The 18,220-nt window shown below is 45.9% G+C and overlaps 1 protein-coding gene across 4 annotated transcripts in view; it reads left to right on the top strand.

Annotated features, from left to right (window-relative positions):
• Positions 1-18,220, top strand: part of SPTB (spectrin beta, erythrocytic) — a 128,030-nt gene that overhangs the window by 55,429 nt on the left and 54,381 nt on the right. For all 4 annotated transcript variants that reach the window (XM_027971928.3, XM_042252611.2, XM_060418657.1 and 1 more), the window contains one exon: positions 299-497. In XM_027971928.3, coding sequence (XP_027827729.2) covers positions 350-497 — 148 coding nt within the window. In that variant the 5' untranslated portion in view covers positions 299-349. The remainder of the gene's footprint in view (positions 1-298; positions 498-18,220) is intronic.

The raw sequence follows: 18,220 nt of genomic DNA, 5'->3' as shown, positions 1-18,220 counted from the left end.
GTTTGGAGGAAACAGGCTTGCTGCGTCCAGCACCTCCACCTGCTGGCTGGCCTGACCCTTGCCGCCTGCAGCCCTCTGTCCCCGCTGGCACTGTCCCCGTTACTGCTGTCGCTGCTGCTGCAGCAATATTTTCTGCCGGGTGACCCAGTGACCCCTGGTCAGCTGTGGCCTGGCACAGGGCACCATGTGCCGCTCCCGTAAGGATCTGCTCCTACCAGCCACTCCAAATAAGTTTTCCTGAGACAAAGTCCGAGGGGCTGGGTGCTAACCCTCTGACTGTGTTACTGTCCCCCACCAGGGACCCTTCCATGAAGACTGAGGCAGGCGTAGCTGCGGACAGCCTGCTGACATGACATCAGCCACGGAGTTTGAAAACGTGGGCAACCAGCCACCGTACAGCCGGATCAATGCCCGCTGGGACGGCCCGGATGATGAGCTGGATAATGACAACAGCTCAGCCAGGCTCTTTGAGAGGTCCCGGATCAAGGCCTTGGCAGGTACTCTTTGGGGCCGTGGGGGCTAGGACAGCCGCTCTCCTAATCCCAAGGTTCGCTGCCCTCCTGCCTGTGATGAATCCCCTGGGTGTGCTGGCGTGAGCCCTGGCAGGGAGGCGATGGAGATGTGGCCACGTGGCTCAGAGGCCAGGGCCCCTTGGGAGTGAGCACAGGGTAGGCAGCCTCTCCTCCCACGTGTCCTCAGCTTTCTTCCAGGCGGAAAGTGGTGCCAGGTGGGCCCTGTCCTCTGCCCTGAATGACCTGTGGCTGCAGTCAGAAGTAAAGAAGAGGTCTGGGCGAAAGAGCCTGTGAGGGGTGGGTCAGCTGGGCAGAGGGGCGTGGGCCTCATTCTGTACCTCGATCTCCTGCCTGGTCCTGGATAGGGGAATTCTCATCATCTCCTCTGTGGCCCCAAAAGGAAAAAGGGCGATTTGATAGGAAATGGAGAACAGATAAGATCTTCCCCACACTGCCTCAGAGAGGAGGATTTTCTGGACTAAACCTCTTATACTTAAACTGGAATTAGATTTTTACTTAGCAGGTTCATAATAGATGTGTGTGTGTATGAGAGAGAGAGAGGGGGGGGTGGAGAGGGAGAGAGAGATCTTCAAATCTCTAGTAGAAATGGCTTCTCTTTCCCCTGCTGGCTGAGGTCTGATTCTTGAGAATTTTTCCCCCCACCAATCACTATGACCATTGCCTCCCTGGAACCTGTCCCAGGGTAGCTGTGTTCTGACCCTAAGTCCTCAACCAATAAAGAAAGCTTAGGTCCTGTGGTGGTGGGGGTGTGTGTGGCTTTATCCCAGGAAAGGGGTGGATTCCTTCACCTGCTCCATCAGTGACTGGCCCAGATCAGACTTGTTTCCCCATCGGTGGTGGTTCCATCTTCCGCCTGGTATGAAGGGCACAGCCTTTCCCATAAGCACTCTCTGGGGTGGTTCTCCCTCCGCCAGTGCTCAAGGCCCTCTCTGAGGTTGCTGGTGGTTCTCTTCCACCTCCCCTCCCTGCGTTCTGCTCCCTGGTGCCCAGTTCTCCAGCACCTGGAGGCGTGAGCAGGGCCTCTCTGAGACCATGATGACCCCTCATCTCAGGAGTGTCCAGGCCTCCCATCCCTGCAAAAGGGATGCTGTGTCTCACTCCTTGTGGTGGTGGGGAATCCTTTCAGGTCTCAGCCATCACCCGTTTGGTCCTTGCTCTTTGCAGGAAACTCCCTTTCTTCTTCCCTCATTTCCTCCTCGCCACCCCTGACCCCACAAAATCCTTCCTTGGTTTTCCTTGGGGATGTATAACAGCACCAGTCCCTTGCTTTTGCTTATGTAATTTTAACCTCTTTAAATAACCAGGCTTGAAGCCCTTGCCTTTGCCAGTCTGGTTTCACTTTCTCTGTGTCTTGTGCTGGCTAGGTCTGGCTGCCGTGACCCTGAGATACACCTGCGGGGAGAGGGTGCCATACTCCATAAAAGTTTGTCAAAGGGCAGCCTGAGGGGTGGGACTGTCTTTTGTGTTTCACAGATGGCCTGTCTTTGAAGAAACCAGGGTAAATTCCATTTTAACCATTATCAGTCATATTCCTACTGTGTGCAAAGCTGAACCTCTACCCAGACATGAACGTGGATAAGGGGGAGCACAGAATTGGATTCAACATAGTATCTGTCTCTGAGGAGTTTATGATCTATTAAGGAAATAAATGATGTTCATAATTATTGAGCAAGAATAGAATTAGAGAAGAACTATGGGAAAGACACATAATTAAATAGCAATGAGAGAACAAAGCGGGAGACACAGGGAGAATCAGGGACTTGTTTGTGGAAGAGGTGATCCTTGGGCTGGGGACTGGAGGGTGTGTGTGGCTCACAGGACAATGGGTTTAGAGCTGGTCCAGTTGGCTGATATGTATGGCAGCCTGGTCTGATTGATGCGCAGCCTGGGAAACTGGTGGAAGTAAGTTGAGCCGGTTGATCGGGAAAGAGCATCCTTCAGCCTTGTATCCCTCACTACAAGTGTACATCTCCTCTGTCATAGCATCTGGAAGCCCCCAGGAGGAGCAGAACCACAGAGCATAGAGTTACATGCCTGGATCTTAGCCGTTTAGAACATCTGGCTAGCAAGTACACATCCAAGTTTGGAGTCTATTCAGGGTGTTTTTTTTAAACAAATAAAACCCTAACCAGTTTACTGACTTTCCTCTCCTGAGAGTCCACTCTGAGTGATCTGTGGGAGAAGCTAAAGCTTTGAGAAGGTCCGAGGCAGAGTGGCCAAATTGACTATTCTGGTGGGTGGGCGGAGCAGAAGCAGGGAGCAATAGCCTCCCACACCCAGATCTCTACCGGTTTTAACTTCTTGATGTTTTTCTCTTCAGTGCCATCCTTGGGGCTCCCCTGGCAGTCTAGGCAGCCGTCAGCCTCTCCAAAGAGGCTGAGGGAGCTGAAGCTACCTTTGGTCTGCACCATTTCTGCATTCTCCACGGCCGCTCCTCACTCCTAGGTGTATTATTGCAAGGAAGGCATGCAGCCTTGTTTTTCTTTTAAGACGGTGGTGATCTGCTTCATAGGTACACGTGGCAGGGCTGGGGAGGTTGGCCTGGCCTTTTCCATCTGAAATTGAAGGTCCTGGAGTGAGGAGGAAAATGTCACAAGACCCAGATTCAGGTCCTGGTTCCACCGTTGAGGCTACCACCTTGGAGGAGAGTTCAGTCTCCTGTTTTACAAAATGAAGACCGTAGTATTTTTCCAAGATTGTTGTGAAGATCAAGTAAGATAAGGTTTATGAAAGTTTTTTATTAATTAAATCCCTTGATGAATATTAGTATTTACAGGAAATCTATTTGGGAACAGTATTTTTTTTTTTCCAGCCCAGCGGCTTGTGGGATCTTAGTTCCCCGACCAAGGATTGAACCCAGGCCCTTGACAGTGAACGTGCAGAGTCCTAACCACTGGGCTGCCAGGGAACTCCCAGGAATATTAATAGTACCTTTCTGTCCCTTGTCTTCTCCCAGCTTCAAATATTTGAGATCATCAGTCCAGACAATGTCCCAGTTACCTTGGCCATTCTGGGGCCATTTTCTTCCCTCTTAACCACCACCCTGCTTTGTCTTAGAAGGGTTGGGTCTGAAAAGGAGCCAGGAACCAGTAAAATTAGGCTCATGCTTGTGCCTGGAGCTCTTGGCTTTGTCCCCAGGGACCCAGGGGCCACGGGGACAAAGCCCCCTGCTGTGTAGCACTTTCTTCCTAGGCATCCAGTCTGGATCCCAGGTGTGTCTCTGCCATTAGCTGGGTGATGGGAAGACCCGATGAACCAAGGATGACGGGGCCTTCTTAGATGCCCTTCTTAGTGTGGCAGTGCCTCCTGGTCCCTCTCTACTTAGTGACCCGTGGTTAGAAGACTTGCATTTGGTTAAGTGGACTCTGTCTATTCTGCCTCCTAAATCACCTTCCTCTGAGCTCCAGAGGAGACAGTCTCTCTCCTGCCTTTCAAATCATTCCCAGCTCTTCCTCCCGGAGTCAAAATAAACAAGCCATCTGGTTATTCTGCCTGGAAACCTCCACCTTGGTATACAGATACCTGACTTCTCTCCAGAATGAATTACTCTGCATTTGAAGCTGGATCAGCCTGACTAAAGCAAAGGGGGAGGTGGGTAAGAAGATGATGTAGGAGGCTCCTGGATGGGGATGGATTTGACCTTGGTGATGCAAGGGGAGGATTGGAAGCCTGGTAGGTCCCCGGGCAAATGCTGCTCTCAGTGTTGGCCTCTAAAGCTGGCAGCGCTTCTTGAGGTTCAGTGGCGGGTGAGTGCTGAGGCTTCTTCCTGAACAGGAAGCCATCCTCTGCTTTGATGCTTGCCTCTGGCACCTGCCTGCTTGTGGGACTTGCCTTGAAAGACTGGAGGAAGGAAGGCAGCTGGAGGGTCCACGTTCCCATCCCTCCAAGACTTCCAGCCTTTGCGTCTCCCCCTTTGTGTCTCACCCCATCTCCTGTCCTTCCTCCTGGGCGCCACCGGGTAAGCACTTGCTGGTCTGGATGAGGGACTGCAGGCTGTGGGGATTTTCTGGCCCGAACGCCCAGAGGAGGCCTCTTCCCTGCACACAGCCTTGCTCTCAATTGTGTACCCCCAAGATTTGGGTGAGGGTGCTGGCTCAGGGCAGATGTGACCCAGCCAGGGGGGTAGGAGTGGAGGAAAGCAACAGAAATGTGCCCCGAGAAGAGAAACCCTGTGCCTTATCCTCGCCACGTCCCCTGCTTGTCTTGCGCACACACACAGCTCAGCCTCCCCGCCTCTCAAGTGCCGCCCGCTGTGTAACTTCCAGCTCCTCAGTGCAGAGACATCTGGACGGCGGTGATGCAGAGAGCAGGCTGGGGCCTCCTGAGGAGGCTGTGGCGGGGGGAGGACCGACATGTCCTTCCTCCCCTTCTTTGGCCCATTGAACATTTACTAAGGGACAGACTACTCAGAGCCTCCCTTTTAAGACCAAGTGCACGAAACTGTGTAGCCCACTCTGCTTTTGCCTCTAATTCGGAATGCAAGTGATGTTTCGAACTAGAGGCGTGCCTCCTTCCCGCATTCTCTCTGTCGCCTTCTTGCTGGAAATGAGGTGAGGCCGATGGCGAGGTTGGTCAGGGATGATTCAGAGAACGCAACAGGGCACTGCAGGCTGTGTCCCTGTGCTCTGAAGCATGCAGCTGCTCCGCTGGGAACCGGGAACGTCTTTCAGACCCACTGAACCCAGGCCCCCAGGTTAAGGTCTGTGGCCAGCAGGCTTTCCATCAGAGCCTTGGGAGAGTGGTCCTCGGACGCAGCGGTCAGTGGTGCTCCCCCCGCCCTGCTGGCCTTGACACCCCAGTCACTCCTGTGGATTCCTGCCTGGTCTTGGTGGTAAAAAATGATGCTTGGCCTCCCCCGACTCTCCCCTTTCCCCACCTGCCCCAGGATGATGCTGAGCCCAGGTGCCCCAGTTGCCGGAGAAGAGCTTTGTGTCCAGAGGGTGAATGATTTCTTTCAGAAAGCAGGGCTTCACCACGGTTGTGCCAGGAGGGTTCAGCAACTTCTTGGCAGCCTGGTAAGATGACAATTTCCAAAAGCAGCTGCTGGAGACCAAAAGCCATCCATCAGATGTGCACAGCCCAAATGTCTCTCTTAAGCTACCTGTGAGAACAAAGATGGTGTCATTAGTGAGAGCTTTTTAAGATGTTTTCTTCTGTGATTTAAAAACGTGGAATGGAGTTCTATTTAGAGACCACATATTGGGAAAATGTACTATTCACGGAAATATCTTTAATCATCAGCCATCATTTTAATGTACTGTCAGAAGAAAAAAAAAAATAATTGGCTCAGCAGCTTTCTCTTGGAGGTCAGCCATTGTGAGTCCCCCTCCTTCCCCTGAGACAAACCACTGTGCAGAGAAGCCTGCTGGTTACCTGTGCAGCCCAACCTACGAGAGAGGCCATCGTGCCGACTGCACTGTGTGGTCAGGGCAGTTTTCTCCTGCCCAGGGCATACACTTTCTCCCATCATCCCCTCTCAATAAAAGGGGATGTTCTTCTCTGAGAATGCTTTGCAGAACTGCGGCCCTTCCCCTTCTCTGGGTGACTGCTATCTATCATCATGAAGATGCTTTATCAAATATTAATACAACGAGGTTAATCATGAGATGCTGTTCCCTCCCCGTGGGCTGCAGTCTGAGTGAGCCATGTTAATAGCTTCCTCCATCGGCAGGCCATTCCTGTGGACTGTCAGCTTCATTCCCAAAGACAGGTCCTGACACCAGGCCTTGCCTGTGCTTCTGGCTCCTGGGAGCAGCCAACACCCCCGCCCCTCTACCCCCACAGGGCACCCCCCCTGCCTGCTGCTTGGCTGAAGAGGTGCCAAGAGTGTCATTTTCAGAGCAACTGAAGCAATTGTTCATTATCCCTTTATATCTTGTCACAGAGGCAGAATGACAGGGAGGCCGGTAGCTGCGTCTCAGGCAGCGTTTTGACTCCAAACCCTTTGGCCTTCAGACTCTGAAAACTGGATCAACCAGGGAGTCTCATTCTATAGGCTAGTGAGAAAGAAATCAATCAAATAGTCACACATGAGAGAGTAGCCTTGAAACATACACATTACCGTATGTAAAATAGATCTCAGTGGGAACTTTCTATATGTCACAGGGAGCTCAACCCAGTGCTCTGTGACAGCCTGGAGGGGTGGGATGGGAGTGGGAGGTGGGAGGGAGGCTCAGGAGGGAGGGGACACATGTATTATGGCTGATTCATGTTCGTGTATGGCAGAGACCCACACAACGTTGTAAAGCAATTATCTCCCAATTAAAAATTGAAAAAACCACACATGTGTCTTTGTACATGCAGACATGTATGTCATGACAAATTAGGATAAATGCTATGAAGACTGACTAGGAATTGTGCATTTATAACATAATCCACAGCTTATAGTTTGTCCAAGGAGGAGTGGGGGCTTGTTTGAGTAAGAGTGTGGGATGAGTGAGTGGAGATAGGAGGCGCAGGTAAGAACCAAGTCACCAGGGGCCTTCAAAGGCCCTGAGTATCCTCGGGGTCCTGGCAGGAAGCAGCAGGTAACTCATAGTGGTGATGTTTGATGAGGGGATTGCTTGCAAAGGACCGGCAGAGTTGAAGCATCAAAGGGTGGGAATTTTCAACAGAAGAGCTGTAGGCTTTCAGGACAGAGACTGTGGCCTTCAGGAAAGGGCCTGACAGACAGACGGTGCTGCTCCCAACCCATCAGCATGCATCCCAACCCAGGGATCTAACCCAGGTCTCCCACATGGCAGGCATATTCTTTACCTGCTGAGCCACAAGGGAGGCCCAAGAATACTGGAGTGGGTATCCTATCCCTTCTCAAGCAGATCTTCCCAACCCAGAAATTGAACCGGAGTCTCCTGCATCACAGGCGGATTCTTTACCAGCTGCGCTATGAAGGAAGTTAGCATGCATCCCAACCCACCACAAAGAAGTGATGTGGTTACGTTTAGCTTTGAAAGATCATTCTAACCTCAATGGGGAGAACAGGTTGTGGAGAGGCTCCATAAATGTCCAGGAAAGAGAAGGTGGCAGGGAGAGTCAGCTTGGTGGCCACCAGGAGCAGAAAAGTGGTTCGTCCCCACCATTCAATTCTTCTCCTCCTGTTGCCATCACACTTTCCCCAGTGTGGTGACCTTGGCCAACTTACTTTCCTTCTCTGGGCCTTGGGTTCCTCACCTGTAACATAAGGGGCTTGAATCAGATGTTGCAGGAGGACTTTCCAGCTCAGAACCTGGGGAGAAGCTCCCTGAGGCAGGGCTGACCACGTGTCTTTACCCTGACACGTGTTCTCATGCGGCCTCGTGTTCTCAGCAAGTGTCCTCTCTCCATGCAGCCACCACCTGCATGCATGACAGCGGTGCTTGGTGTTTGTACAGCTTCTTCGTGTTCTAGGTGCTTTTTATCCAGATCTCACTGGCCCTTCAACCACTCTGAAGTTGGCAAGGTGTAACTATTGCCCTCCCCTTTCTAGACAAGGGAAGTCCCACAGCAGGAAGGGCCAGGACAAGCCTAGAATCCCAGGCTATTAAGATCAGCCCTCTGCTGTTGAGGCGACAGCACTTGAATGTCCTTCAGGTCTGCATTATCTCCTCCTCGGCACTCCATCTGAGACATCTCTTCCCATGTTTCCTTTCACCACCAGCCTCTTGAGCCTCTTTAATCAAAACCCTGAACTCGTTTTTACTTCTGTCTTACAGCCTCCCAGTGCTGTCACCTGCCAGGGCCAGCTGCCCCTTGTCCTGGGATATTGTCCAGATCATCTCCTGTCATTTCATTCCCAGAGTTCACATGTCAATGAGGCCTTGGCACATCAGACAGACTTTTGCTGCTGCCTCTGAGCGAGTTTCCTGGCCTCCAGCCTCTCCCTTGTCCAATCCCATTTATGCAGGGTGGTTAGAATCTTTTTCCTCCAGCAAATTTTTAGTGAGGTATCACTTTATCTGGCTCTTCTTTTCCTGGAGGATAAAGTTCAGTTTTCCATAGACTGTCCTTTGACTTCTTTGCTCCAGTAAACTCTTCTCACCCTCACCCCCAAAGCATGCATGCATACACCTTCACACACATATGCACACACATATACAGGTTTGCAAGTTTTCACCAGAGACCCCTCCTTCTTTCCCTGCCATTCAGGAAGTATTATCATCTTCAAGCCCTGGATCAAAACTAGCCTTCTTCACATGCTGTGCTGTGCTTAGTTGCTCAGTCATGTCCGATTCTTTGCGACCCCGTGGGCTGTAGCCTGCCAGGCTCCTCTGTTCATGGGGATTCTACAGGCAAAAATACTGGAGTGGGTTGCCATACCCTCCTCCAGGGGATCTTCCCAACCCAGGGATCGAACCCAGGTCTCCCACATTGCAGGCAGATTCTTTACCATCTGAGCTACCAGGGAAGACTGGTGGCTTCATTTCTTCATTTGTTCACATGAAATATTTTAAATTTAAACTTTTCCTATAATATATAAAAACCCCATTTTATTAAAAAATACATAAAAATCCTCTTTTATATTTTAAAAATAGAGTGATTTATAGCTTTAAACATTTTTATTACATAATATATATTTAGTGTAGAAAAGATTAGAAAAACTGATTAAAAAGAAAGTATAGACATTTGTGAATACCCCATATAGATATTATAATGTTTATGGATACATTTTTGTATTTATACATATACATAGACTATGTATATGTATAAATATAAACATCATCTATAATCTTAAACTGTTTTTCACTGAGAAATATATTATTAATATCTTCTCATGCCTGTAAATATGCAGATTATAATTTTCATGGCTTTATAGTCTTCCTTTGTGTTAATCTACCCAGATCTAGTTAACCAGCATCTTAGTGTTTAACTTTGCTCACTTTGAGAGTCAGTCTTGTGTGCTTTATTCTTGCATTTAAAGGAATCTGTATATATTCAAACATGCATTGGCATATGTAGTAAGCATCTTTAAGTTTTCTCTTAGCATCAACCCTAGTTGGCTTTGAAATCCTTATGGGCGGAAGAACTGTGCCCAGGCTGTTCACAATGCCAGTATGATGAAAGTTGTTTGGTGGAAAGAACACTTCCTCCCCAGACTGAACAGGAGGAGGAGAATTTGTGCCAGCAGGATCATTTATGCCATGTTCCTGAGAGTCTGCCCCACGCTAGGCATTATGATGGGTTGGTATCTATACCGTTGGGGTTTGTCATGAGTTTGGATATCCTTCTCTCAGGTTATCTAAGCTCTTGGCTTCCTGGCATGAAATGGAGGGAAATCCCTTTGTAAACCTGCAAAAAAAGTAAATGCTTCTTTCCAGGCCAGGCTATTGATCCGAGGTCTCCCTTGGTACCTTTTCTCCCACTTGCCTTTCTGACCACCTAGCTTTACCCATAGCTTAAAGCCATGCTCTGGTGAAAATTCAGACTTCCTTAAGAAGGATACATTTTGACTTTTAATCAGTCATTTGTCCTTTGGGATTTGAGTTCCATGTCCCATTTTTCTTTATGACATCTGTTGTTTCTTATAAAAGTTATGTATGTACATTGCAGACATTTTAGTAAACATAGATAAGCAAACCAAAGTGTCACCCACAGTCTTAACACACCACTATAATATAGTATATCATTAGCTTTTTTCTATGAGTCTATGTATATAGGTCTACAATATTATATTGTAGTTTTATATTATACAGGTAGTTTTATAACCTGAATTTTCCCTTAAAATATAATATCTTTTCTTGCTATTGGAAGTTCTTCCACCTTATTCATATATATGAATGTGCCAAAACCATGAAATAATCCCCTGTTGAATATTTGGGCTGCTATTCTCTACTTTAATTTTTTTTTCTACTTTTGAGAGCAGATTTCTAACAGAGATAAGAGAGAGAGACAAGAAACAGTCAAGGAATTTTATAGGAAGCCATAGCAGGAATAAATAGATGGACCACCTTACCTGCCTCCTAAGAAATCCGTATGCAGGTCAGAAAGCAACAGTTAGAACTGGACATGGAACAACAGACTCGTTCCAAATTGGGAAAGGAGTACGTCAAGGCTGTATATTATCATCCTGCTTAGTTAACTTCTATGCAGAGTACATCATGTGAAAGGCCAAGCTGGATGAAGCACAAGCTGGAATCAAGATTGCCGGGAGAAATATAAATAACCTCAGATATGCAGATGACACCACCCTTGTGGCAGAAAGTGAAGAAGAACTAAAGAGCCTCTTGATGCAAGTGAAAGAAGAGATTGAAAAAGTTGGCTTAAAACTCAACATTCAGAAAACTAAGATCATGGCATCCGGTCCCATCACTTCATGGGAAATAGATGGGGAAACAATGGAAACAGTGACAGATGTTTTTTTTTTGGGGGGGGGGCCTCCAAAATCACTGGAGATGGTGACTGCAGCCATGAAATTAAAAGACGCTTACTCCTTGGAAGAAAAGCTATGACCAGCCTAGACAGCTTATTAAAAAGCAGAGACATTACTTTGTCAACGAAGGTCCCTCTAGTCAAAGCTATGGTTTTTCCAGTTGTCATGTATGGATGTGTGAGTTGGACTATAAAGAAAGCTGAGTGCTGAAGAATTGATGCTTTTGAACCGTGGTATTGGAGAAGACTCTTGAGAGTCCCTTGGACTGCAAGGAGATCCAAGCAGTCCATCCTAAAGGAAGTCAGTCTGGAATATTCACTGGAAGGACTGATGCTGAAGCTGAAACTCTAATCCTTTGGATGCAAAGAGCAGACTCATTTGAAAAGACCCTGATTCTGGGAAAGATTGAAGGCAGGAAGAGAAGGCAACAGAGGATGAAATGGTTGGATGGCATCGTTGACACACTGGATGTGAATTTGAGCAAACTCTGGGAGATAGTGAAGGACAGGGAAGCCTGCTGTGCTGCAGTCCATGGGGTCACAAAAAGTCAGACACAACTGAACAACAACAATTCCCATCTCAGTTCTCCAGACTCAGTTCTTTTCCCATAAGTAGTGTTACCAACTTTTCATGTATCTTTCCAGGAATGTTTTTTGCATATATTAGCAAATAGTCTATATTGTTTTTCTCAGATTTTCCCCACCATATGTTGTCCCTTATTATCCTTTTTTCCCCACCCAGTTTATCTTGAAGATCATTTTATATTAGTACACAAATGGCCTTCTCATTCTTTTTGCAGATATAGTATTCCATGGTCTAGACATAATTTTAATTTAACCAGCCCTCTATTGGTAGACATTTAGAGTATTTCCAATCATCTGCTATTTCCAAAAATGCAGTGAATAAGCTGATATGTGTCATTTTGCAAATGTATGTCTATCTGAAGGATAAATCCCTAGAAATGGAATTACTGGGTCCCAAAGTAAGTACAGTTATAATTCTGATCCATCTTGCCAAATTGTCTTTTACACCCTCTCCAAAAACATATGAATGTTTTCTCCCCCACTTCCTTGCCAACATGGTATTTTATCACACTTTTGGATCTTTGTGAATCTGATAAGTAAAACATAGTGTCTTGATGTACTTTCATTTTACTTTTGTACTCTTAGTATGAAAATTTTCAAACATGTGAGAAAGTAGAGATAAAAGTAAAATGAATTATCACCTAAATTTAAGAACTGTTAATATTTGGCCATATTCGCTTGTTCATGTTGGGGCTGAAATATTTTTAAAGTGAAGATGATTATGACATTCTCCTCTTATTTTATCATAATAGGTTAGCATGAATATCTGAATAACAAGAGCATTTCCCACTTAGCTATAATACTGTCACTGCTGCTGCTGCTAAGTCGCTTCAGTCGTGTCCGACTCTGTGCGACCCCAGAGACGGCAGCCTACCAGGCTCTTCTGTCCTTGGGATTCTCCAGGCAAGAACAATGGAGTGGGTTGCCATTTACTTCTCCAATGCATGAGAGTGAAAAGTGAAAGTGAGGTTGCTCAATCGTGTCCGACTTTGCAATCCCATGGACTGCAGCCACCTAATAAAATTAATAATTCCCTTATACAATCTAATACCCACTTAATATTCAAATTTTCCTGTTGTCTCAAAGATGTCTTTTATCATTAATTTGTTTAAACTAATTAAGGACTGTGTATTAGGTTTGTGTGTGTTTTAGTTTGTATTTCTATAATGAATAGCTTGGATAATTTTTTATACATCTAAGAGACTTTTATAATTTTTTTCTGTTAACTCTTTGTTCACATTCTTACTTCTTTATGCTATTGGATTATTGGTCTTTTTTCTCATTCGTTTATAGATTTTCTTTACCTACAAGGTAAGTTAGCCCTTTGTGATGTGAGTTACAAAGACTTTGCCTCATTTGTTTGACTTTGCTTATGGTATTTTATCCCACACAAACATTTTTTAATGCAGTTGAACTTTTAGTCTTTCATTTTACAGCTTTGGATTTTGTGTTGGAATTAGAAAACCCTTCCCTACACTAACATAAAAAACATTCTACTAAAATTGATTTTGGTATTTTTATGGTTTTCTTTTCTTTGTTTCAATTTTTGACCCAAATGAAATTTGTCTTAGAGTATGAGATGTGAATTTAACTTAATTTTTCCTGGATGGCCACTGAGTCTTATCAGTTCAGTTCAGTTCAGGTGCTCAGTCATGTCCGGCTTTTTGTGACCCCATGGACTGCAGCTCACCAGGCCTTCCTGTCCATAACTAACTCCTGGAGTTTACCCAAACTCATGTCCATTGAGTTGGCGATGCTATCTAACCATCTCACACTCTGTCGTCCCTTTCTCCTCCTACCTTCAATCTTTCCCAGCATTAGGGTCTTTTCAAATGAATCAGCTCTTCGCATCAGGTGGCCAAAGTACTGGAGTTTCAGCTTCAACCACCAGTCCTTCCAATGAACACCCAGGACTGATCTCCTTTAGGATGGACTGGTTGGATCTCCTTGTAGTCCAAGGGACTCTCAAGAGTCTTCTCCAACACCACAGTTCAAAAGCATCAATTCTTCAGCACTCAGCTTTCTTTATAGTCCAACTCTCACATCCATACATGACCACTGGAAAAACCATAGCTTTGACTAGAGGGACCTTTGTTGACAAAGTAATGTCTCTGCTTTTTAATATGCTGTCTAGGCTGGTCATAGCTTTTCTTCCAAGGAGTAAGCGTCTTTTAATTTCATGGCTGCAGTCACCATCTCCAGTGATTTTGGAGGCCCCCCCCCAAAAAAAACATCTGTCACTGTTTCCATTGTTTCCCCATCTATTTCCCATGAAGTGATGGGACCGGATGCCATGATCTTAGTTTTCTGAATGTTGAGTTTTAAGCCAACTTTTTCAATCTCTTCTTTCACTTGCATCAAGAGGCTCTTGAGTTCTTCTTTACTTTCTGCCATAAGGGTGGTGTCATCTGCATATCTGAGGTGATTGATATTTCTCCCGGCAATCTTGATTCCACCTTGTGTTTCTTCCAGTCCAGCGTTTCTCATGATGTACTCTCATGTAAGTTAAATAAGCACGTGACAATATACAGCCTTGACGTACTCCTTTTGCTATTTGGAACCAGTCTGTTGTCCCATGTCCAGTTCTAACTGTTGCTTCCTGACCTGCATACAGGTTTCTCAAGAGGCAGGTCAGGTGGTCTGATATTCCCATCCCTTTCAGAATTTTCCACAGTTTATTGTGATCCACACAGTCAAAGGCTTTGGCATAGCCAATAAAGCAGAAATCGATGTTTTTCTGGAACTCTCTTCCTTTTCCAGTGATCCAGTGGATGTTGGCAATTTGATCTCTGGTTCCTCTGCCTTTTCTAAAACCAGCTTGAACATCTGGAAGTTCACAGTTCACATATTGCTGAAGCCTGGCTTGGAGAATTTTGAGCATTACTTTGCTAGCGTGTGAGATGAGTGCAATTGTGCAGTAGTTTGGGCGTTATTTGGCATTGCCTTTCTTTGGGATTGGAATGAAAACTGACCTTTGCAGTCCTGTGGCCACTGCTGAGTTTTCCAAATTTGCTGGCATATTGAGTGCAGCACTTTCACAGCATCATCTTTCAGGATTTGAAATAGCTCAACTGGAATTCCATCACCTCCACTAGCTTTGTTTGTAGTGATGCTTCCTAAGGCCCACTTGACTTCACATTCCAGGATATCTGGCTCTAGGTGAGTGATCACACCATCATGATTATCTGGGTCATGAAGATCTTTTTTGTATAGTTCTTCTGTGTATTCTTGCCACCTCTTCTTAATATCTTCTGCTTCTGTTAGGCCCATAGCATTTCTATCCTTTATTGAGCCCATCTTTGCATGAAATGTTCCCTTGGTATCTCTAATTTTCTTGAAGAGATCTTATTATCAACACCCTATACCCAATAATCCATTTTTCCTCTTCATATTTGAAGTGCCACCTTTATCAGATGTTAAATGCATATATATACTTGGGACTATTTCTGTTCCATTAATGTGTCTATCCATATGACAGTATCACACAGTTTCATTATTATAACTTTATACTATAATATTTGTTAGAAAAAATACCTGGGAAGATTGGTTACCCTTTATTACTCTTCTTTTCTGAAATTTTCTTAGCTATTTTTATAATGAGTTTTCTAGTTGTTTTTCTAGTTTCCCCTCAAATGTATATTATATATATTTAAATAACATTAAATATATAAATTTAGGATAAATTGACATCTTTATGATATTGAGTTTTCCTATACAACAATTTTATGTGATTTTTTTCCATTTGTTCAAGTCTTTGGTGAGCCTTTGGAGACTTTCTAGATTTACATAGAATTTGCACAATTTTTTAAAAATTTAAGCTGAAACGTTTTGTCATTTTACTATCATTGGGAGTTTTCCAAACTCCTTTTTCAGGAAATGATCTTGCCATCACTTCAGTGGGTCCTTTAGCCTCTAGGATTAAATCTAAACTTCTTAGCTTTTCCTTCAAGGCTTTCCACATCTGATTTAAAACCTGTTTCCCACATAGCTAGTCAGCAACTCTTGAACAAGCACCACCCTTTTATGTCTCCCGTCTCGCGGGTCCCCTCCTTCCTCCTCTGCCTGTGCAAAATGGTTTTCTTCACAAGCCCCTTCTTAAATGATCCAGTTAGAAATGACCTCTCTCCTCTTTGATCCTTAACTATTTATTCTGTCTGCTTTTTATCTGATAATAATCCAGTATTACCTTGTGACAGCTTTTGTATTATTAAAATGAACTGCCCTTTATCTCGTCAGTTCAGTTCAGTTCAGTCGCTCAGTCGTGTCTGACTCTTTGCGACCCCATGGACCGCAGCACACCAGGCCTCCCTGTCCATCACCAACTCCCAGAGTTCACCCAAACCCATGTGCATCGAGTTGGTGATGCCATCCAGCCATCTCATCCTCTGTCGTCCCCTTCTCCTCCTGCCCTCAATCCCTCCCAGCATCAAGGTCTTTTATCTCTTCAGTGGCTATAAAACTATTAGAGGGTCTTTGTCTGGTTTCCTCACCTAGATTTCGAGGCCTTTGGGGAGAGTGAGCCTCTCATGCTTCTTGCAGCGACTGGGCCCTGCAGCCAGAGATGATAGTAACATCAGCGATAACAATGATAGTTCACATTTACGCAAACTTTCTGTGTGCCAGGTACATTTTAAGCACTTTCCATGTATGAACTGATTAGTGGGTAAATACTTGAATTGTGTTGGGTTTATTTGACCTCAAACTAAACCTTTGAAGGGAAATGTAAAAAAAAGATCAGCTGGTCAGAATACCCAGACAGTGATTCTAACTCGCTGATCAGAGAGGAAGGGGAATTTTCTAGAGAAGGAGGAGGATGGCCAGAGTCAAGGAAGAGAGGGGAGAGGAACAGGCAGGAATGGAGAGGCCCTGAGCTTGAGGGTTGTGGAGATGAGTATTTTCTGAGGTTCTGGTGGTTTCAAGTCAGGCCGTGCTGGTAGACTTGCCCCTTGCCTTTCACTGGCAGAGTTAGGGCTCCAGAAATAAGGCCTAGCCCATGGCAGGGCCTTGCTGAGGCCTCTTTTCCACAGTTGTTCCCTACAGAATGGCCCAGGTCCCCAGGGGACAGCAGTCCCGATGCTTGGCTATCTCCCTGGTCTGTCCACACCCCAGGGTTCCCAGCCCAGCTTGCTCTGCACCACCCCCCTCCCTCTCCTGCACTCGGACAGCTTTGCTGAACACCTGATGGGAGTGAGCGTGGAGTGTGTTGATGAGAAGCGGCCAGGGCTACGAGCTGATGGAAATCATCCCCACCTTGGGGCCTGCCTCTCCTTAACAGTCGTGAGCCTCTTGGAATATTTCCCCCGTCTCAACACTATAAACTGTTTCAGGGTGCCTGGTGTCCTAGGCAATTGCACCCCAGCCTTCAAGTAAAAGGTAGCCAGGAGGCTACCTGCCTGAGCTCTAAACCTGCAGCTCCAGCATTTAGAGGGCTCATACACATCATTTGTTGAGAACTGGAGAGCTGTAAGGGTGATTTACATCTGTACTGATCCACGTGCCAGGCAGGCAGCCTAGAATCAAATTCCATGTCCCAGTTAGAAGCTGTTCCTTACACTTTGCTGAGCACAAGTAAACAGGTCTCAGCACCCGCATAATGAACTCTTTAGATTCTTAAAGACAAGAAAAGGTAAAGGAAAGAAAGGACTTTGATTTTTTGAGACAGTTACGTCCTAAAGGACAAAAATTCCAGCCCCTTGGACAAACGCTCTACAACAGACTAGAAAGGTTAGCTTCTTACGGAGCCGGTCTGATCTCTAGGGAATGCATTGTGGCATAGGGCTGAGGCTGGCTCTATTGAATCTAAACATGTTCCAGCTTAAATTCAATTGCTTTCCTTCCAAAATATCATCAAAAGTTTAGATACATTTTGCTGAAGCAGACCTTGAAATTAGGGAAGGGTTCAGTAGAATAAGGGTTTTTTCCCCCTTGAAACTTTGCCCAGAGGCCCAGAATAAATAAGCCACATTTTAATTTTATATTTGTTATGGTGGATTTGTACAGTCAGTTGTAGTATTTTTCCTCTTCTTAGAAGTCTTATTTAGATGGCTTCCAGAGAATTCTTTACACATGACTCCAGAACTCATCATATTTATAATCAAGTTTGTCTGCATCAAGGAGGGGACTCATTCCTGTTCTTGAATGCCCCACCTCCACTCAAAGCCTGGCACCTAATGTCTGTACAGTGAGCAATTGCTGAATTAATGAATAAGCGAATAAAGGGTCTGAGTTGCTAACGCCAAAATAGCCACAAAGTGAGAAGGAACTGGATGCTGTGAGCCTCAGGAACCGCCAGGAGTATCCCCTCGAGGCCATGCTGGCCGGGCTCCTCTTGTTGTTAAGTCAGATATTTAATAATTGAAGAAGCCAGCCCTTCCACGGTTTGGGCTCAGTTGAGCCAACATTTATCCTGCTTTCACGGTGCTGACATTCCCTCCTGGCTGGACTGCTCGGAGTCTGCCCTGACTGTGACCAACCTGAGCACACTCTCCCCAGGGACCCTCCATGGCCCAGCCCATACTGCCAGGTCAGCTCCCACCTGGAACCCTCAGCCACAATGCCCAGAAGCAGTTTGCCGCAGGCTGTTCACTAAGCTGCTCTCCTTGTTTTTATCTTTTCTGCTCCTCTTCTCTCTCTCTTTTACCCTGTCCTCCATTCTTTTTGACGTCCCCGTCCCTGTCTTCTCTCCAGCATCTCAGTCAAGCTTCCCAGCCCTAACCAAACAGATACCAGCATTTATTTTACAGTAACTGTTTTAACGG

The sequence above is a fragment of the Ovis aries genome, chromosome 7 (assembly GCF_016772045.2).
Source record: "Ovis aries strain OAR_USU_Benz2616 breed Rambouillet chromosome 7, ARS-UI_Ramb_v3.0, whole genome shotgun sequence".
Lineage (NCBI taxonomy): Eukaryota > Metazoa > Chordata > Mammalia > Artiodactyla > Bovidae > Ovis > Ovis aries.
Note: the sequence above shows the minus strand (reverse complement) of the source record. Positions and strands in the feature narration are given on the sequence as shown.